Source organism: Bombus impatiens, unplaced genomic scaffold (genome assembly GCF_000188095.3).
Source record: "Bombus impatiens unplaced genomic scaffold, BIMP_2.2 scf_0102, whole genome shotgun sequence".
Lineage (NCBI taxonomy): Eukaryota > Metazoa > Arthropoda > Insecta > Hymenoptera > Apidae > Bombus > Bombus impatiens.
This window is the reverse complement of record NT_176521.1, coordinates 744,302-767,431: the sequence shown is the minus strand read 5'-3', so window position 1 is coordinate 767,431 and position 23,130 is coordinate 744,302. Positions and strand designations below refer to the sequence as shown.

General features: G+C 29.9%; 1 protein-coding gene across 3 annotated transcripts; it reads right to left on the bottom strand.

Annotated features, from left to right (window-relative positions):
* Positions 1 to 200: 200 nt before the first annotated feature.
* Positions 201 to 6,323, bottom strand: LOC100747002 (exportin-6-A). Of its 3 annotated transcripts, none has more exons than XM_012394899.3 (16): positions 6,085 to 6,323; positions 5,426 to 5,629; positions 5,122 to 5,313; positions 4,879 to 5,038; positions 4,508 to 4,764; positions 4,265 to 4,431; positions 3,879 to 4,185; positions 3,706 to 3,798; positions 3,319 to 3,487; positions 3,105 to 3,243; positions 2,662 to 3,020; positions 1,314 to 1,641; positions 1,040 to 1,237; positions 688 to 966; positions 450 to 615; positions 201 to 372 (listed from the first exon to the last, which is right to left on the bottom strand). In XM_012394899.3, exons 1-16 carry the CDS (start codon positions 6,085 to 6,087, stop codon positions 295 to 297), a joined length of 3,099 nt encoding a protein of 1,032 aa, XP_012250322.1. In that variant the 5' UTR covers positions 6,088 to 6,323; the 3' UTR covers positions 201 to 294. The 3 variants fall into 3 exon arrangements, with proteins under 3 accessions (XP_012250322.1, XP_024220369.1, XP_033174445.1); XM_024364601.2 differs by lacking the exon at positions 6,085 to 6,323 and adding an exon at positions 5,934 to 5,978; XM_033318554.1 differs by lacking the exon at positions 5,426 to 5,629.
* Between the last annotated feature and the right edge of the window lie 16,807 nt (positions 6,324 to 23,130).

The following is a 23,130-nucleotide window of genomic DNA, read 5'->3' as shown; positions in this document are numbered from 1 at the left end:
ATGAAATAGATTGAATTAGAAAGTATAAATGTAACACTTAAAATATTTAAAAAAGAGTTTTATCCTATTTTACTAACATTAAAATAATGTTAGTAACATCACAAGGTGATACAGAATTGCAACATTGAGAAACATTCGTCTCTTTACATGTTATGATTTAAAAATGTTTGGTATATGCCACGAGGCACGGAAATTGATAAAAAATGTTGCTTTTTTAAAATTTCATTACTGAAATTTTGAAACTCGTATTGAATATGTCATCGTAATGCATCTTCGCATTGAAATGCAACTGCTTCAGCCCGGTCGACAAAATTGATAACACCGTAGATCAGAAATTAACTGCAGCACTGATCTCGTCAAAGTCGGTTGATCCTATTAATACGTAATAAAGTCAATAAGAAAATTATTTATTAACTTACTTACGAAATGATCTTTCTAGTTCTACTTACCGTAGACTTGTCAAAGTTTCCTAATAATGTAGCTTTTTGCATGTCATCTACACCTTCACAACTTGCCAAGAATGTTGGCAAAAAATGTCCGAAAAACCATGCTATATTAACTGAAGCTAAACTATGAATAGCAGTTGCAATCTCATCCGCCAATAAATTATGGGATCTAGAAATAAATGTTTAAGATATTTTATCACTTCAAGTGAAACAAATTGTAATTCAAGAATATCCCACTAACTGTTGAAATAGAACAGTGAATAACGCCATTAGAAATCTCTCGAGTAAATGAACTTTGAACACAGCTCGTTGATAAAGCCGCCACCGTACATTTAACTGTTCTAGACTTTGTAGACTTTGACGAAATATGTTAACATCCGGCTGAAGAAGAGCTTGGCCGAAAGCTTCTAAAATTGCAACTAATTCTTCCTTGTGTTCGACGGATTCGTCTTCATCAGTATGACCGAGGGTGCGTAGTATAGAAGTATTATAAAAATATTGCCATCGATGCATAAGTATACTAAAACAAATATTTAAATTTTATTATTGTTACATTAATGATTCAAATAGCCAAAATACAATTCGTATAGTACCTGTGGAAAAGTTTTAATAACACAAGTGTAGTATCTGGATATGCACTAAGATCATTCCCGACAGCAGGCCAGACTTGGCCTAAACATAAATTGGTCACTGAAGGAACAAATGCTTTAAATGCATTACTAGGTGCTGATACGACCAATATTAAGATTTCCAATAATTGATCTAATGCAGGTCCCGCGGATATATTTTCTCTGCAAATGCATCAAATATGAAAATAAAATTATATGATATAAATTAAATAAAATTGTTAAAAATGAAATGATCTACCTAGTATAAATGTATAGCATTCTTTGAACTGCATTTTGAGTAAACTCAGGGCCTAGTTGCTGTTGTAGTACTGAAAACACTGAATGCAAAAAACTAAGCAGAATCTCACATACGCTTTGACATCTTATCATATATGGCAATAATTCTAATATTCGATTTATAGTTGATCCCAAGCACGAATGTAACATTTTTTTTATCGTTGTGGATGAGGCAGAACAGTCTTCTAATAATTGAGTTAATGGCACTACTGTTATTGAAATGGTAGATTCCGAAGGTGCAAGTTGTCCTTCTAAACCGAGAGGTATAGATAATGTCGATACCATCGTGCCTACATGGATTGAAATCATACATGTATTATTAAGATTTATTACTTAGTAAGCATTTAATTACTTACCCAACAATCTTTCTCGAATAGATCCATCACCATGTGGTAAGACAATTGCATTTACTAATGCCCTTCGTAGTACTTTTATTGTATCAGGTTTAAGGAATGGATATGTTACCATTGAAATTAACTTTCTAAACGTGGGTTCATCCCATAAAACAGGTTTCAACATAGCAGTGATACTTTGGAAAAGATGTGTGGCGGAATGAGTTAAATTCGCTGGTGGTGGATTGTCACAGAATGTTGTATAATCTAATGCTAAAATGCATGAATCAATACATCGTTGACATAGTGATTCTTTTGTCTTTTCTGGCCTGTTAGCTATCCAATGGCACCAAGCTTGGAGTGATGCTAACAACTGTGAATGACTGGTCAACAAAACGAAGCATTTTTATAAGCTGCATTATATTAAAAATTGCATAAAAATACTTTCCTTTATAAATATTACTTACACTTCTATAAGATCTATTACAATTGCAGCTGGTTGCAATGATGCTTTGTACAATTGGTTTGTCTTGGCAAATTTACAGGCATCTAATGTTTGAGACACTACTTCTTCAGCTAATGACTGGTCAATACTCTGATCATCGCCTTGTTTTTTATTAAACAATTATATTGTGCTAAATCATAATCATGATATTATTATATGTATAAGAACTAACTTACCGAGGAAAAGTGAATACAATCTAGCTAACGCTTGGGTAGTAGAAGCCAAATCTCGTAAATGCGCGTGTACATTTGATGCTTCTGATTCGTTTAACAAAATAACTTGATTGTTAGCAATAACAGCACCTAATTCTCCAAACATTATTAATCCTTCCCTCCAAGAACGATACTAAAAAGGTTTTACACAATTAAAAACTGTGAATTAAATGATATATATATCATTTAATTCATAATTTAATTATATAATATATATATATATATAAAGATTTATTACTTAGTAAGCATTTAATTACTTACCCAACAATCTTTCTCGAATAGATCCATCACCATGTGGTAAGACAATTGCATTTACTAATGCCCTTCGTAGTACTTTTATTGTATCAGGTTTAAGGAATGGATATGTTACCATTGAAATTAACTTTCTAAACGTGGGTTCATCCCATAAAACAGGTTTCAACATAGCAGTGATACTTTGGAAAAGATGTGTGGCGGAATGAGTTAAATTCGCTGGTGGTGGATTGTCACAGAATGTTGTATAATCTAATGCTAAAATGCATGAATCAATACATCGTTGACATAGTGATTCTTTTGTCTTTTCTGGCCTGTTAGCTATCCAATGGCACCAAGCTTGGAGTGATGCTAACAACTGTGAATGACTGGTCAACAAAACGAAGCATTTTTATAAGCTGCATTATATTAAAAATTGCATAAAAATACTTTCCTTTATAAATATTACTTACACTTCTATAAGATCTATTACAATTGCAGCTGGTTGCAATGATGCTTTGTACAATTGGTTTGTCTTGGCAAATTTACAGGCATCTAATGTTTGAGACACTACTTCTTCAGCTAATGACTGGTCAATACTCTGATCATCGCCTTGTTTTTTATTAAACAATTATATTGTGCTAAATCATAATCATGATATTATTATATGTATAAGAACTAACTTACCGAGGAAAAGTGAATACAATCTAGCTAACGCTTGGGTAGTAGAAGCCAAATCTCGTAAATGCGCGTGTACATTTGATGCTTCTGATTCGTTTAACAAAATAACTTGATTGTTAGCAATAACAGCACCTAATTCTCCAAACATTATTAATCCTTCCCTCCAAGAACGATACTAAAAAGGTTTTACACAATTAAAAACTGTGAATTAAATGATATATATATCATTTAATTCATAATTTAATTATATAATATATATATATATATATATATATATATAATTGATTAATTAAATGATATATATATATATATATATAATTGATGAAATTTTGATGATATATATATATATATATATATATTTTGATTGATATATATAATTGATGAAAATTTTACCAATAATGTAAAGATCGGAATCGGAGAAATATCTGCTATTTTTGCTAAACACTCTATATTACATCTTAAGAAATGCTGCCACTCTGTTTCTTCCTATAATAAAAATGTACAGATTAAAATAGATCTAAATTAAAAACAGGACAAATACGATGAAATTTTGTAGATTTTCTTACATTTTCGTCTAAGCTTTCTGTATCAAGATCTTTCAATGTGCGAGTATTGAGCTTAAAACTCATTTTTTGCAATACTCTCTCGGCAAGAGCTAATGATACTGGTGAGTACCGAGACTGAGTGCTTTCTAAAAGTGTAGTCCAAACATCTAAGCATCGTAGATATCCGTTTACTGTTGAGCATTGCTGAAAGGTATGATGGCACAAGACTTCTAATAACGTATTTACTGGAAATTTCGGACACGATTCAACTCTCTTTAGATGATTTGTTACAAATAATTGTAAGAACTCTGTCAGCTTTTCCATATAACTAGAAATATAATAACTTTTTCACAAATGTAATGCCTTTAGTTACAAGAATTTGTCAGATGCTTCACACCATTCAATACCTTTCATTTATAGAATCCAAACGTTCCAAAAATTGAAATAATGTGACTCCATTTTGAAATATTTCTACCAATAATCTATCGGTTACGTCGGGAGAACATAGCGGTCGATATAAAAGTTCATTTATCGTAGTCACAGCTTGTACGGCCATTTCAATCTGTTTGCCATTCTGTTGATAAAACATATGATTAATATATTTGCTAATTAAATTACAATATATTGTGATATTTGATACGCAATCCTACCATTGAATCGTGATACCTGGCACAGGTAAAGATAGCATCCAGTAAATTTGTAGAGATATGTTCTGATAATTCAATCCAACTGAAAAGATGTGCTAACACATCCAATGTTGCTATACACACTTCACTAGTTCCTGTGGCTAGCCCTTCTACGTCTAGAATAGCTCTTGCAGGTGCTACTGTTTGACCGCTAGTGGGTGATGGAGGTGGTGTAACTGTTCCAGAACGACTTTGCAATTTTGTTGCTTCTTTTAGAAGTACTATAAATATTTTAGAATATTTTAACAAATATTTTAGTAAATATTAAACAAAAATAATAATTACATAGCTTTTTTTAATGAAGATAGAAATAATGTAAGATATATGAACTATACCTGTAAGAGAATCCAAAGTCAGTGGTACTTGGGCACTAAGAAATCTAAATAACTCATTTTTCCTTTGTATTGGTAAATCTTCTCTTGGAGTGGCTAGTTCCTCCGAAGCTGTTCGCAAGTAAATGAGACCCAACAGTCTTGTATGCTTGTGACTTAATAACTATCAATGCATACAAGGAAATTAAAAGTTAGATCGAAACAATTAATTGAAAACTTAAGTTCAATGCTAAAATATATACAAACCTGTAAGATATTTGAATAAAAATCTGGATAGAAATGTGGCCAATCGTGCCTAGCAATATCTACAACAAGTTTGACTACTTTGTTTCTTACAAAAGGAGCTACACCTCTCTCTAATGATAATGTATATAAAGTTGATCTTGTGAGCGCTCTGTCTTCCCATGGCAGTATTGGCCATCTTCTCCCAATTGTCGTCTACAATAATTTTCATTTCATAACTAATTTAATTTTTTATCCTTTTTTGAATTGTGAAAATTTTACTTTACAAACAATTAAAATGATGGAATTCAATTGTGTTAGTTCATACCTCTAATGTAGATAAAGCAAACATACTGACATAATGATTGTTAGTAGAAGACAAGAAATGTAAACACGGTCTCCAGGAATCAATTTGTCCTGCGAATTCCTGGAAACTTCTTTCAATTATACGTTTTCGTTCATTTGTTGTTTCTGGAGAGAAAAATTCAGTCATCAGATGCTCCAAATTCTGCAGAGCAACTGCATCATTGTCCTGTAAATGTAATATTTACTTTGTGTTTCAGTAATGAAACAAAATATCAAAATACCAAACAAGAACTATGCACAATATTATATATGATAGAAATTGGAAATTATGAAAACAATCTTTTAATCAGAATTTTTTAAATTTTTCTTTATGAAAGTGGAAAACATTTCCAAAATATTCCTTAGTAATTTTCCTTTATTCAGTTTAATTTAATAATTAATGGTAATTTTGACAAAGGAATCCATTCATTTCCTAAATAGTAAATATTAAGAGATTTACGTGTTATCTTTAAAAGCCATTAACGATATACCTGCATTTATTTGTAAAATAATTCACATTGATTATCATTCATATAATTATTTAACGATAACGTATATTTTATTTTAAAACGTACATATTTATTTTAGGACATAATATAATACGCGTGTTTAATTACATCAAACGATAATTATTTCACGTACCATGATAGCTACAGTTAAAGAGCGTGTATTGCTATAAATGCCGTATATAAATACACAAATCACACAAGGTTAGGCTCTCACTTGTCAAACGTCATGTTTGAACCAACAAAGTAATTAAATACTCGATCTCTCGATTCCTGCATGTAAGTACTTAGATATCACATGAATACATTTAGTATACTTATATTTCTGGCATATGTGTGTACGAATATAAGCCATCATATACCATTACTAGATGTATACCATTACTAGATGTAGCCAATAGTAGGAAAGAATGAAAAAAGCAATCGTTTTTATTGAAGGTTCGTTTTAGAGCTTTGGTTCTTTATTTTAACCGCGAAAAATGAAGTACTTGTAATGTTACTTGAAATTTATACGATTTTTTTTATTTTATAGGATTATATACATATAGGTAAGTATATAATTCTCTATCGTATTTCTCTCTGGTCTTTTCTCATCTACGATGTTTATTTCTATGCCGTGACTTCATATTTCTTTTCTATCGTATACATATTACTGTTTTGTATGAATATTTATATATATCCAGTTAGAAACCGATATTCATTCTTTACTTAGTAAAAGATAGCTCAAACAATATCTCCGAAAAAGGAAGTATAAACATAGCCGAGATATGCATATCTATCGCGTAAACAGATCTATTGCACAACGTATCACATAGTTGTGCAGTATGTAGTTGGTGAAACTGAAAAAATGACGTCTTTGATTAAATTATTAAGCAATAATAGCGATTAAAATAACTTTGTCGAGAATTGTTTTGAACCTTACACTGCAGGTCACCTCTGATATTTAAGATCATTTATAAAATATGTATTGCATTACGTGAGAAGTAAAATATAACATAAATAATATACGATTCTAGAACCTGTTTTCCGAATTGTATACTATACAAAATTTTGTTAAATTAAATGCAAGCAGATATTGATCTAATCTTTATCTTTACTTATGTAGAAAAATGTAAATTCGTGTCATATAATCCAAAGACTACGTAATTTCCGCCTCCATAACTTCTGACGTTAACGATTCAGAAGAATTCTATCAGATTCTCATATAGAGATCATATAGATCATCATATAGAGATTCAGGAAATTTTAATATTTAATTAATATTCTATTTATTTATTTTAATTACTATCCAAGTATGTATGTATAAACATATATATGTACGTTTGTACGTACGTTTACCGAAAATGTTATCTTATCATTTTTGTGTCTCACGCGACATTACCGACTCGGTGTTGAGAAAGACTATAGCGCCAGTGAAATAATGACGAACGATAAAATGTGTAATTACATCTAGCGACATTACAATATTCGATTATTATTGATATAATTTCGTGCCATCAATCTATAATCTATAAGATTTAACGTGACAGTAAGAAAAGAAGAAAAAGTGTCATCCAAAGTATCATCAACTAAAGATTGAAATCAACAGATTTTAGATTTATTTTTACATTGTCAAATATTTCTATGATTTCCGGGTGCACAGAAATGTAGAAATAGGGGAAACTGATAAAGTTGGAAACTCTGAAGGACAGGATAAACCTGAAATCCAATACCTTTTTGTGCTTCACAATTTTGGAGATTTAGGTGAGTGATTGAATATAATTATGGAATTTCAAATTAGTATCGTAAACGAAATAAAAAATTCCATATGTCTATAATAGTTGTCATCTTTATACACATTGAATGAATAAACAGTTTATTGAAATGATAATTCTGAGCAGAAGCTATTATACTCTTAATTTTTCAACGTGATCTGCCCGCGCTGTTTCATCTCCGAAATTATTAATAACGTGAACGTTATGCTTATCTCTTTTATTCTTGCTTCGATTACTTTGAATATTTGTCGAATTCAGTTCATCGTACTTTTTTTAAATTTTATCAAACAAAACAACATATGTAATTAAATTGATAATTTAACTAAAATAATCTTTAACATAACCTTATACATGAAAGTAAAACAGAGTTGCTCGCGTTGAAGCAAATTGGATTTAGTCTGAGAGATTTCGTAAATAACTGTTAACGATATATGCCTAAAATTGTTAAGTTGAAGAATTGCTGAATAATTTCAATTAAGTTGCCTCTATCATACATGAGATATAAAATTATTTAAGATTAAGAATGTCAAAGTTATAGAAAATTTTTAAGTTTAGTCACATCACCTTTATTTGCGTGAATTTTGGTTATCCATCGATAGCTCGAACTGATTGCTTGTCAATATGAAAAAAAGCAAAAGAACTAAAAAGTATTTGATAGAAATAACTAGGATAGGGAGAAAACCATACTGCGCTACGCGGTTAATTTCCTTCATAGTCCGCTTTTAGATTGCAGCTAAAATTTGAATCAAGTTCAGTTTATACCTTGGGATATCCTCAACGTTCGCGAGAGAATTGATTTGTTACCATACGTGGTTTATTCTCTGGATAATATTAGTCGAATGTTCATTACCTAATGTGAGTGAAATGTGACGTGCAGATAAATAAACAATATATAAATATATTGATATTAAAAGATTTATTAGTGTTATTATAAGGCTGGACTATTATTATTGGTAAAATACATACAAATATTATAGGCTATTTTTCTCGAAAGTAAAGTTTCATACGATAAACTTAATTATTTTCTTAATTTAATTTTCTTTGAAATATAAGATTGGATCGCTATTCGTAATATAAGTACAAGTCAATCGTTTTATTTTATTTCAAAAGTAAAGCTTTGTACGATAAAAGGTTATTTTCTGATTTTAATTTGTTCTATAAAATCTCCATAAAAACTCTTGCACTACTCTTGTATAGTAATAAAGCAGTGATATTGAAATTTTATACTAAAGTGAAGAAAAGAATATTTTATATATTACATATATTATATATTTAATGAATATTTATATTCCAAAGGATATTTTTCTCTTTTTGTATATACTCCAAGATAAATAATATTGTAGAAGATAAATAGAAATCATTTATTAATTATTTATCAATTACTTAATAATTATTTTTTTGTTTGCAAGAGAATATATGTTCATTTATCATGATTTTCTGTTATTAATTCGTATTATAATTTATATTATCGACAAATTTCGAAGTAATTATTTATTAGTAAACCGAAGTAGGCGAATGTTTTATTCATTTTCTTATTCATTCGTAAATTAATGCTGTTACGCAATATATGAGTTCTGAACAAAGATATCTATGTATGATCATTGAATAATAAATTCACTTTCCTTTCAATAATGTATAATAAGGTATATAAACATTTTAGAAATAAGATTGAAGTAATTTCAAGTAACTTAAAAAATTAAGTTTCATTAAATTTTAATTTTAGATAACTTAAAAACTTTAATTTTTTATTTTAAATAACATACAAATTTCTTTTATTTTGAAATACGATAGAAACCATTATAATTTTATTTATAATACCTATATAATTGTATTATTATTTAGAAATTTCACGAGGGTTCATTAGAAGATTTATGAAATATAGAAATATACGTTAAAAAAATTGTGTATAAGGATACAAGCTGTTTTAAAAGGATGGGATATTTAGCATACGTATTAACAGCAGATGTAAAAGAAAGTAGAAACAAAAACTGGGATTTTATATGAATTTATAATTACTCTAACTGTAATTGCATACACTGTTGTGGGAGTGCAAACTTTTCGAGAAATTTTTGGGTCGAATGTAAAAGAGGAACATTTTGTAGCTATTTTCTCATTATTTTAAAAGTATATCGTTAAATGGAAAACGTATGTTAAGAATATTATAAAACTTATGGATACCATCCAATGAAAATTGTAAAAAATATTCATACATGTCGACGATCCTTTTTGTACCATTCGGTAATTTTAGTTGTAAATAAAGTTAGAAATTTCTCTGTCACGAAATATTCTCATTAAAAATATAGATTGAAATATGTCATATCGTATTAAAGAAGGGACTAAAAGTAATTATCAAAAGCATTTACAATTAAACGGTCAATAGTATACTAGCTTTTAAAAAAAAACATGTTAAGTTCAGTTAAATATTCTCCAGTTTCAATTTCAACATCAAAATCTAATTCGAATATCCAAAACTATGAATATCGAAATTTGTCTTGTGATAATTCTAATGATGTTATTGTATTCTCATAAGTGCTTCTCGTTTACATTATACCGATTATGTAAACAGTGGAAAGCTTGAATTATTGAAATTTGAACTAATGCATGCTCTAATTAGTGCTATTAAAATATACTCGTAGTTGATTAATCGATATAAATATTTTATTAATCTTCAAAATTTTTGCTAAGCTAAGAAAAATACGCGATTTTTATTTAAATTGAATTTTCAAGACACATATTGGCAAACAGTGGCATGCACATATTATCTGTGCAGATTATTCAGATAGCGAGTACATGTACAAAGGAAACCTTATCAGAGTTATATCCAAATAATAGCACATCAGTGTGCTATTATTCGCCTAATCGTTGTCTCTGTAATACACACGTTCCTATTGAAAATTGAGTTTCACACGTCGAACTAATTTAATCTTTTTATTCTTTAATTTTTCATTCTAAAGTTTGGTCAGCTGTATTTTCTGGGCAAACAGTTGAATCATTAACTATTATTCGTTTTTCAAATATAAAAAGTTCTTTAAAGGTCGTTGTAATTATTAATTCAGACGTAACTGATATTAAGAGATGGAAAGTAAAACTAACGTAATTTTCTCATCTTCACTTTATTAAAAATCTTGAACTGAAATTAATAGAATTTATTAATTCATTACTTCATTCTATTGATTCTTTCTCAATTTTAGATGAAACAGATTTTAAATGGAACAATGTAGATGAGTAAATTAAATAAAATATGTATCGCCATAAAAGCAGGTGTAAAATTACGTTTTATAGCAAAAGTATTGACTTTGTGACCTACATATGGTGTCCTATATTGATTTAGGCATATGTCGATATATGTCAATACGATGAGTACTATAAGCTTCCAGAGCTTTTAACGTCTTTTTTTTTTTTAATACGTCGTATAATATCTAACACGTATAGTAAAGAATATTTAATTTATGTTTTAAAAGGGTAAAGTCAAAAAATGTCTCCTTTATATGTTTTTCTAACGTATTTTACTGTCAAAAATAAAACGAAGATCTCATATACGCATAAGCTATACATTTTTCGCTTTTTTAAAAACTGTTTTGCTACTCCCTATTAAAAAGTAGCAATGAAAATTCAAAATATAAAATAAATGATGGTTAATGGATTCATTTTTAATGCGATACAAGGCAAGAATATGTACATAAATAACGTATGCGTTTTCTACTGATTTACAGCAGTAAGCATAACGCATTAAGTGTATTGAATAATAAATAGACTCGCTGAATAAATCCGATAATACATTGATGTTACATTATATCTCATATTTCGAGATAATATCGATTATATAGCTTGTATTGGCGTACAATGTAAATTTCATTTATCTATTTTTGCCCTGTCCAGAGAAGAAAACAGAAAGCCATTGCCATTTTCCTCACATATCGTGCTTTTATTGTAACCTTTTAATACACCTTTTAAGAAGCTTTGTTTTATGAAAAACAAAAAGACTGTGTTTCATGAAATATAAAAATAGCTATGATTTGCAGAAAGGAGATCAAATAAAATACATGTTTTAATTTAAAAAATTAGGAAATTTTTACACAAATACTTTGACAAACAATAAAGAGTGAGTGATTATTCTAAAAGTTAATTCCATATATTCGTTTTCTCCTCGATGAAAAAGTTGGCACGAACTTCTCGAATAACCTGATACAATTCCACTTTTTGTGGGAAATGAAAAAGAAGAAAAATTAGATTTAATAGTACTCCGATGTTCTTTATTTGTCACATAATTTATTTATTTCCAGAGCTCTTTTGCGCAATTTAGCTAATATTATTAATGAAATTTTACGAGTCATAAGGTCTCAAGTCACAACTTAGAAGTTAACGATATTAATACATGAATATGTATCTCGGTTACGCAGCAGTAACAAATCTGGTAATAAAATGAATAAAATTTCACAAGTAACTTTCACACATTATTGCAAGTTATTTATTTGTTCCGTTTAATATAAAATTATAAAATTGTAAAAGAGGCCTATAATATAGATAGAATCATAAAAGAAGAGTATATTACCTATGAATTGTTAAATTTTAATCAATTTACTAATAGTTGACAAATTATCGTGAAAGAGGGAAGCCAGAAAATTTAGTCATTAGAAAAATGACAAGGCGAAAGGTTAAAGACATCGAAACGCGTTATGACCTGTACAGATGGCAAAAGTCTTTACCGTCGGTTCGCATGAGCGGAATCTTTGATGCTCAGTTGACACGTAATTTCCTCGCCTTCTTCCTTCATTCTCGCCGCGCGAACCCGGGAAACGGAGTAAGTTTCGACGAAGAGATCCGATGCCGGGCATCTCGACGTTCAAACTTATTCCTTTCACCGTGAAATCGAATGATTCCTCTTGGATTTCATCTCAACGGTGACGACTCGAAGAGGAAACGACTGTCGTGACTCGAGCGATTCAACAGCCTAAGTGTCTACCAATAACAGCTGTATTACAAATTCTAAATTGTCACTATAAATCAAACTTGATGATCTTAGATAACCTAAACATATTTTCGTGCAAATACGAGTTAAATTTTGATTTGTTTAGGGCCTTCAAATTAAATCACAGAGGGTTGACTATTTATTGGATTATATACTTGCTATTTATTAATGATATAGTATATGGTTGTTTATTTATCGGATTATATCGTATATATACAATGTATATTAACTGTATAGTTTATTTCATGATATAGATATGTAATGGCAATAGAGAAGCAAAAGTAAATTGATAGTCATTTGCACGAAAGACAAGTTTATATAGATAAATTTTATATATAATCGTCGAATTTCTTCAGATACATTGTATTATATTAACTTCTTATTATAATCCTTTATTCTGTGTAAGATGCAATGATCGTTACTCATAGTAAAATCGCGTCTCAGTTATAATCAATGTGAAACACTGTATCAAATGGAACACGTCCGTAACACGAAACACGATATGGGAGAGTCTGCTAATCGATGTCGGATTAATAGATTCGTGTTTCTCAAATGGACATACATGGCCATGGTATTATCTTCCTCGCAAAGGAGACCAGCATCCGCGGGGATAATCAATCGATGGTACCTAGATCTTGATCAAAACTGATGTTTGTAATGGGAGAAGACCAAAGTAGGAAATCTGTAAATTGCAAATGGGCCCTATGAAGCTGCTATAACTATAAATAATCCCTGCAACCGATGATTAGTTTCGAAAGAGGAAGTGCTCTAATAGTAAGCGCACCGCAACGTGCGGCTTATGATTATCTATAATTACAAAGGAAGAGTAGATCTGAAATTTCTTAATAAAACTCTGCAGATATTTAAAATTTTCATCTCTTCTCAGTCATAACGAATAATTAATAGATATATTCTTATAGCGTTTTAAATTTTCTATGGTGATTTATTGAATTAAGTATATTGCAACAAAGAAAATGATATAGTATTTTATATCATAAATTAGTTTACTTTCGGTACTTTTCTATTCGAAATGTTTTTCATCCCTATCGATTCATATTTTCCATATTTCTATAAATTTGTAGGAATGTTAATTATACCTAACATCGCTGCATCATCTTTAGCATTAGTAAAATACGACCATCAAAATTTGTTTAAATGTACTATTGAACGAAACGATCTGATTAATCAGGCTATATAAAAATTATTCGTAATCAATCAATGACATAATAATTATTTACCTGATTGCACGATAACGTGATCATGTCAACGTAGTATGAGACGCTGAGACACGTTCCGTTCTAATGAAATGATTACTATACAGAAGTGTTTATGTACGTTTACATCCAATTGTGTCTACGGCAACTGTTGTGTAAACATGTAAATAGCATACATTCAGGTGCATTCATATGAAGCTTATGTTAGTTCAGAAATCCTATAAGGGATGTATCGATATCTGTCACGCAGGGAGCAAATTGATTATGTTATACAAACATAACAGTTGATGAAAGCATGCTTCACAGCACCTACAATACTTTTCAAATACCGAGGAATACAATAAAATGATGCTGGTTTCAACTAGAATAATTATCTTGGATATTTTTACGCAAAGATTGTGTTCGTTTGATTACAAAATAAAAATTTTGTGGTAATTATATACATAATAAATATAAGTCGATTTAAACTTGACTTCGATATTAACGAATCACGTACTTAATTATAATATCTTGTTGATAATTTTCATAATGAACAATTGAAAATCATGAACAATTTGATAACTCCGCAAGAAGATCGTAGTTTATTGATACTCAGTCATTAGTTTGCAATTAATTTACATATGTTAATAATATTCATTCACTGTTACGATAAATCAGAATGTAATTACGAGCGATAATTAACTTAATGGAACCTCAATTTAATTATAAAACAACAGATTTGAAAGAAGAATTAAATTGGTTATATATAGCGGACTAAAAATTTAATCTCGGAGGAGCTACTTTTCTATTTCTTACCTTTTCTTGGAATTTAGAAGTGGGTAACTATTTTCGTTGGTTATTACGTATTTCATATCACTTCATTAATTTGGTATAAATACTATTGACAAATATATTTACAGAACACAAATGTCAGACACTTTCCTGTTCCCTTCTTTCTCCGAAAGATTTAAGTTATTCTAGAATCATTTTTCTACCCCTCTTTTAGCTTCAATTTTCCTCCCGTCGTCGTTAGTGTTTCAAATTCGCCTGATTAGAGGAAGAAAATGGTCGTTTTAAGTTAATTGGATCATCCAGGCAAAGTGAGGTTCTGCAGTGACGCAATTTCACACTCGAGCCTCAACGATAATTAAACGGCCTATGCATGTAGTTGGGCTATGTCGATCTCTTCTTCCTTCGCTGATCTGCTAAACTACCATGACTAATATTATGAATTACTATATAAGACCATTCTTTCGGTTCCTTGTGAATTCGCATCTTTTTCATCCAGAAAATGCGACAATCAGTTTTTATAAAACAAACCCCATTTTGTTTCCGTATTGGGTTTTTGAAGAGGCAATGAAATATTGAGTTACGTTAAAAGCTGTTCATAGAGTGAAAACGATGGAATATTTATTGGATTTGTACAAGAATAAAGTAATAGTCCCTTGCTTTGTACAATCATTTATTCTTTTATAGGTGCTCTTTTGTGAGAGATTTGAATAATGTAATTGTATACTATTTTAGTATATGCACTGGTATTCCTTCCAAGACGGATGTTTCTTTTAACAACGACGTTAATCATGATTAAAATCAATGACGCCAATAAAATAGTAACCCAGTAATGTTTTCAAATACTAATTTATAAAGTCTAAAATAAGGCTATCCAATTTTTTTACTATTTTCTACCGTCAAGAAAATTTTTATTTTCAATAATAATATTTATTTAGTATTTATTTTAGCACAGTAATTATTGATTCGTTTCTCTTTTTAAATCTTTTTTGTCGAAACGCACAAATTCAAGAACACAATAGCAGTAATAGTAGAAGGATTGCACGCGTCAATAGCAGCCAATCCGTTAATAGATTAATAGTCTACGTTGCATGGGATATCGTGAATCGATAAAAGTTGATTAAAATAAATCACAGTGAGTATTTAATATTTATATTCATGGTATATTCGCGGTGCATGTGTACCAATTATGCATATACACAGCTATGCGCAAATATTAAGATATTTGCTGGCAGGTAATAGAAATTGAAGCCTTTTAACATTATATGTGCTTTATAATTTCAAACGTTAAACAACAAAATGAAAGAGTATTATTTCACTCACACCATGCATGCTTTATAATGTAAAATAATTGTAGTACGTTATCGTACCTACAGAAAAAAGCCATGCTATAATGGACAGTGTTTTTACAAATACAAAGAATTATAAATTTTTCGAATAAATATAATCACTCTTATTTATATTCGACGGTGTATGTACATAGGTAGAAAATTACGTCGAAAGGGAAGCTTAATTAATTCCGTTTATTACATTTACTTTCATGCCGAACTAACTTCCTTATCATAAAAGTTGGTTTCTCGGTGGTTCGTATTTATGGAATTATTTCAAAGTACGATTTGGGAATTAATGTCTTCAATGCTCTGTTAATTAACACTCTAGCTCAATTAACGAAAAAGTGTATTCGAGAATCGTTTCTTCCGCTCTTTATAATGACACGCTATTACACGAATCGAAGAACGTCTCTGGAAAACTTTTCTCGGCTCCTCGGTAAGCTGCAACCGCAATCCCGGTATCCTTTTTCCTCTTAATTAAATTTATTGGACTTCGAACTTTTCAATCGATTATTACATCAAACGTAATTACCTCACCTCCATTCAGAGTATTATCGACTATATTATATCTGAAAGAAACTGGGAATTCGGATTCTGCGATAGCTATTTCATTTGCTCGTTCAACGTTTTCTATTACAACTATATCGTTAGAAACATTTTTTTTATTTGTTTATGAAAGAACCAAAATTCGTAATTCTGATATTAACGAGATGATAAACTACGCTAGAAATTACGCTAATAATCAGAAAATGTATCTAGTACAACACTGAGGTAGATTCCAAATTTGTTGAAAAATGTAATATATGTAATATAATATAATATAATAAATATAATATATGTTCTATATAATTTTTTAGTACAATATCAAATCTATCTTCGTATATTCATACTTATCTATGCACGTGACGATTTTTCTATCGAACTTCGTTTAGAATCGTACAATATCCTTCGATATTTTTGAAAGTTTACTAGAATCACACAAAGTTCCTGAAATTGAAATTTGCTGGAACCCTAACAAAATATTCTTTACGTAAATACTTTCCTGAAAAATTAAATTTTATTAACAATAAGTAGAGATGCATATTTAGTGCACATTTAAGTGGATATTACAATGAATCTGATATCTCCTGTTCTTTATAGTTTCGATTGAAACTAACAACGAGATTACGTGTCTCGTATCGCATTCGCGAATAGAATCTATCCAGAGCTTCGTCGTTGATAGACGAAGTTTATATTAGAAAAGTTTTTATGTTTTCTACTGGTTGTATAGGCCCATCCTTTTACCTCTGTACCTGTCCTCTCGCGTAACACGATTGAGTCTCGTAACCTATTCGTGTTATAAAAATATTCCATTTCCACCTAAGATGAAGCACAGCTTGTATTATTCCTTTTATGACAAATGGTGTGATTTTGATAACGCATAAATGGTATCTACAAATTCATTTTGTGTTCTATTTTAACTAGTTGACTGCGTTCCACGTGTATACGCGTCAATCCAAAACTTTATTTCGGGGCGGTTGACGTGTAAAATAGAAAATTACCATTTGCTATAAAAACTCAAAATTTTTGTGGAACTATTATCCCAATAAAACTATGATGTACTTAAAAAAAGAAAAGATTTGATTATTTGATTATTCTTTTTGGTATATCGGTTATACTTCATATAATATATTGCTTTTTACAAATTGAGTTGATTATATTCCCCAATGCATCGGCTATTCTCGGATTTGTTTTCTGCATTTTAGTCCGTATATCGGCTATTCCCCAAATTGTTTTGTATACTCTGTTATTTTTTGACAATTTTAAAGTTTTTAATAACAATATCTTTTTTCAACAATGAATTGTGAATTCTTTACCGAGTAAAAATGTAATACTTCCTTGTTTCGCTTTATTTTCTTCGTAAAATTTTTAACAGGAGCATTTGCCCTGTGGCCGACGTATATACTCGTCATTGCTTGATTTTACCTGCGTATCCCGTAACGGATTTTTGAGATTAAACTCCGCAATTAAAAGGTTAATATCTTAATATTACAATCGAATAATACAGAATAGATAATTTAGTAACATAGAGCAGATAATGCAGAAAATTATTATACAAAATTAGTATCAAATGGAAAATATAATAGTGTTTGAAGTATGTGATGTTCTCAAATTTCCGCTAAATGTAATAATGGATATATGTAAATTTTTTACGAGCAAACGATTAAAATTTAAACTTTATTTCACAATTTCATTTTATTACATCGATAGAGCAATTCAATATCGAATCGCACAAAGGTGTAACGCAAATATATTAAATGCAATTAGCATTTTCGATGTTTACCTCATAAATATGTATTCACATTATTATATTGGAACAATGAATCGTTAAAATCTTGCGCAAGAACGTGACATAAATAATTTAATTAATTAATTATAATTGTTAATGAAGAGCAAAGCTAATTACACAAACATGCTGTTAGCACATTTCAAATAGAATTTTTTATAGCATATTCGAACAAAATGTTTGGGGTATTATAATAGTTACCTGCGCCATTTGTGATTGTGGCAACTTAATTATTTGATAATCTTTAAAATAAATAAAATATTAGTAAAATATACAATACTAATGTACAAAAATTTTTGATAAAAGAATATAAAAATTTGTTTATTTTAAAGCTTGATTATCGTTAAGCTAAACTTATTTTTCAATTAAAAAAATATAAAAATTTATTCCTTTTAAAACTTTGTGCAAGAAATACTGTAACATCTTGGAAAACTATAACAAAATTCTTAATCCCAAAAAATTCTAAAACTAACGTTCATTGGTCAAAAAATTACGTTAAATTTAAAAAAAAAGTTGCTTCAGTCCTAAGTCCCTCTATGCAGAAAAATCTTCTTTATTTTCCATCCTTAATGAGTATTTTCCCCGATTGCTTTTTTACATATGTACGTAATATGTATTGTTGTATCTACAATTTACTCAAGTGCTCAAGTTCAAAGCGTGGCAGCAAGTCGAAGTTTCGGTCATTACTTAAGTACAGGACATACCGGTAATTTACGATTGTCTGGCCGTGTGCGGTCGATCGTCCGTGAATTACATTTTGTATATGCGTACATCGTGCGGTCGCACACATGTGCAATTGTTGCTAAAGCATCCGTGACGTACAACGGTCAGGTCAAAGTTACTCCCAAACTCTCGTTAGGCAAGAAGAGAGAGAGAGAGAGATCGAGGGATTAACAAGACAACGGACAAACAGAGAGTATAGTTATGTAAAACATGACCAAACACTAAGATATAGAGCAAGGAGAGGAAAAAGGGAAGAAAAGAAGAGTGGGAATTTAAAGGAAAATGTAAAGTTGCAAAGAATGGAAAAGAGGAGAAGAATAATAGATATTCGCAAAAATCTTTGTACACCATATAAAAAGATTATTCTCATGAAAATAAAATGCTACGAAATTTCATTGCAAAGTTTGAATTATTTTGTTATCTTTTCTGCTTAACTGCTTTCAATTGTTTGCTTAAATAGAAATGGCTTTCTATAAACTGTGCGAAGACTTGTGAATGATTAATATGTAATAACTAACGCTTAATCCAATCTGCCGGAAAAGTTATTCCTGCCTGTACAAAGTTAGACAAAGATACCGAAATTTAAATAATTTTCTTATGTTCGATGTTCAAAGGGTGATTAATAACAAATACTTCTAATTTACTAAAAATTTATTTCGTCACATATAAAAGTAATCCTTTACATGGCTTCGATATAACGTTCAGAAACTCATTCGTACATTTGAGCAAAGTTCTAATCGAGTGACAATTAAATTCGATTTTCCCAAGAGTAAACCAATTCGTTTCCATGAAATGTTTTCGTCATCGTGGTTAAGAAACTACGCAAGATTATATCTGTACGCCGTATTGTCGAATGGTTGCTTCTAACAAAATTGTCAAATTTATCCTCCATTTCTTTAGAAAAAATAATTTTTACCAGAGGTTTGTCCAGACAATTTTAAACCATTCTTATATCTAATTTTTCTTTTACACAACTTTCACATATCGTCGGGTAAGATTGATTCAAATAGTTACGTAAAATTATGGAAGATCTAAGGTCGCGCTGCGACTTTACAACTTATTCTGGTATCTTTACACGGACACTACGAATTTTCTTTAATTTCACCACCCTCCTTGTTAAAAGATTTATTCTTTTCTTTCTGTAATTTCGCTTATAAGTATGAAAGGTTACAGTCGACCAGGAATATCGCGCTTAGATTAATTATGTAAATGAAATCTTAAAATACTTTCTAGCTCAAGTCCACGAGCCAAAGGACAGACATATTTCATCTGAAACAGACATTAAAAAGTAGTTAGAATATTACGTGTTCATAAAAAATGTGTCTAAATGGGAACAGCGTAAAAATAATTAAATCAGATGAGACCTAGGTGTATCGTTTAAACGAGACATTCTGCATATTATATTGCATGAAATTATAATTCTCAAACTTATTTGCATAATCATTAGAGAAGAATTGAATATAAATATTTTATTGTATTTATCTTTTTTAATTGTATTTCTATTTACATTTTGTAATTGGATGATATATATGCATATATATAATGAGTACATATGCATTACTAAAAACAATTTCATTCACAACTCAAACACTACGATGAATACTAGCCTTAAGCAATTAAACTTCGAATCTCATCATAAAGTGAAAATGATTATTTTAGTACGTATATGCACAAGTGTACATAAATGTAACCACAGTCGTCTCATCGAAACGATCGCAATAGTTCGTTTGAAATTCAAACAAAACTGTGGCGAACTACCAATCTCCTTCGCAGAGACCAAACCTCATCCTCTTGCAAATACGCTGTTCGAACGTGTACGAGAATCTCTTGGCCAGATTAGAAAAGACTTTTTTCAACCAATATGTAGTTGGACGAGACGTGACAGCTTTTCTTTGTGCCGTATATGACGTCTCATCGCCCTTTTTCCTATCAATGACCAGTGATTGTTATTTTTCAAAAATATCGCTGAAATTTATATGCAAATATACCAATTGTTTGAGATTTCAGTTATTTTAAGAGAAACTTTTTCAAATAATTTTCTGTTCTACTACGTTACTATCTTTTTTTTTTTTGTATTAAATCAGTCGTGAAAGTTTATTATCTGACGCATCGTGAACAAAAAATAATGGTCACGGGTAACAACATTTGTATTGCACTTTTATCAAATACAGAGGCAGTTACAGAGATATTCGTCAAGGGAGGGAAAGCTGTTCTCTGTTCTCTATACAGAGCATGTGCTGGAGTGATGTAATTTCTAGTCTAACATGGTGTAGCTAGTTCGTAAAATACACGAGTTTCGACATTGTACGCTCGCGTCCGTCTCGTAAATCTGTTAGCCCCAAGAAGTACGTAATTAGTTCTCACTGTATTAGAGCAATAAATTTAATGAAATGTACCGCATTGATAGAAAGTTTCCACTGAACTGAAAGATTTCTCCTTTCCAGTGGATTAACTCTTTCAGTAACATTAATGCAATTTTTCTACCACTTTTATTTCACAGTTTCTTATATGGTGCCATAAAAACTGTGTAAGTGTCGTAAATAGAATTATTCCTGACAGAAGACAGTAAATCTACTTCTTTCAATTGATAAAAATATAAAACGTAGAACAGAAAAAGAACTAAAATTAAAATTTTTAATTATTTTTTTGTATTAGTAATGTCAAAAACGTCTGTAACGTTCGTACTTGAAAATTTGAAAGGACAGCCTTATTTGAAAGAATTTGAAAGAATAGCTAGTTATGGTTTTTATTGTAACAAATATGATTCAGTTAAGATGTATAATTTCGTTAAGTTATTCAAGATTTATAAAATAGACAATTTAGAGATCGTATTAAATTAAAATATTTTCTAGTAAGTTTTTCAATCGGAATCTTTCTTAAACATAGAATTAAATTGCAATATTAATTAAATCCGTAATTTGGTAATTGTGTTGTGAGAAAATATATCTATATGGTGGATCAATCTTTTGAAAAATTTGTATTTCGTGTATGCAGAATCTTTTAATATAGTATCAAATACGTCTTCTATATATAGAATAGCTGGAAATTATTCTTTATCCTAATAAGATATAATGAAAAAGCACAAATGTTGTAACTTTTACAAGTTCGTATAGAATAATGTAATATCTCTTAAAGTTCAATTTAACGACAAAAGATTTTACTAGATCGTAACATTAATTCGTACGAATGCTTTTAGTCAGTACAGTAAAATGTGATGTAAAAACACAAAAAACTGACTCCGTTGTTTAGTAGTACCTTTGAATCATCATCATCGCGAGAGTAGCTTCCTTCCACTATGTTTTTGCTTTCGTTCCCTCCAACTCGACCGGAAACCAGGTAATCGCTTTGATCCAGCTACCGCTTTTCGCTATGTAAATTTTTTTAAATCCGCTCATGTATGTTCCGTCTGATTCGACTGACTGAAACGCGAATGCGCGAAATTTCCCTTTCTCGGTTCTGTTACTATTGAAATATACTAACCTAGCTTTCAGCCATAGAAATCTTCGCAAAAGACGCTTTCCCTTGGAAATCTTTGCTTTTATCACGTTGCTCTTCTATCTGTCTTTTATTTCGATTCATATTATTAATAATTGCATGTGAAATGAAAGACAACGCACTAAATATGTTGCTTGTTATCTTTTATATGTTACACAGCAAAATTTTTCATTTATACGGGACATTTTTATCAAATCCATTTCACTATGTGTCTAAACAAATAAAATTAGTAATAACATAACACGAGTCACGATATTTTAAGAAAAGAATTTATTTCATTCTAATACTAGAATGTATAATACTAATACTAATACTAGAGAGAAACTAGAAATAAAAAATAGAAATTTATTTATTTGGCTTTATTGGGTAGTTTGGAAAATATCAATTTGTGTTCTATGTTGTCTATGTTCTCAATAATAACTACCATATAATTTATGCAGAATAATACAAGTGGAGGTTTATATTCGAGTGAGTATAAATAAAGCGTAAAATATCAAGAACACTTAGTGAAATGATTTTATTAAAAGCAACTTTTAATATTGAAATTTCAACACTATCGCGTGTAAACCATTTTGTTTTGTCTTTTTTTTTTTTTTTTTTTT

What these genes read in the sequence shown, in the direction of transcription:
- LOC100747002 (XM_024364601.2), bottom strand. An exon ending in TTGCTTTATCTACATTAGAG is followed by an intron (nt 5,314 to 5,425) that starts GTATGAACTAAC and finishes AAATTATTGTAG; the next exon opens with ACGACAATTGGGAGAAGATG. An exon ending in GAAACTTTGACAAGTCTACG is followed by an intron (nt 373 to 449) that starts GTAAGTAGAACT and finishes ACGTATTAATAG; the next exon opens with GATCAACCGACTTTGACGAG.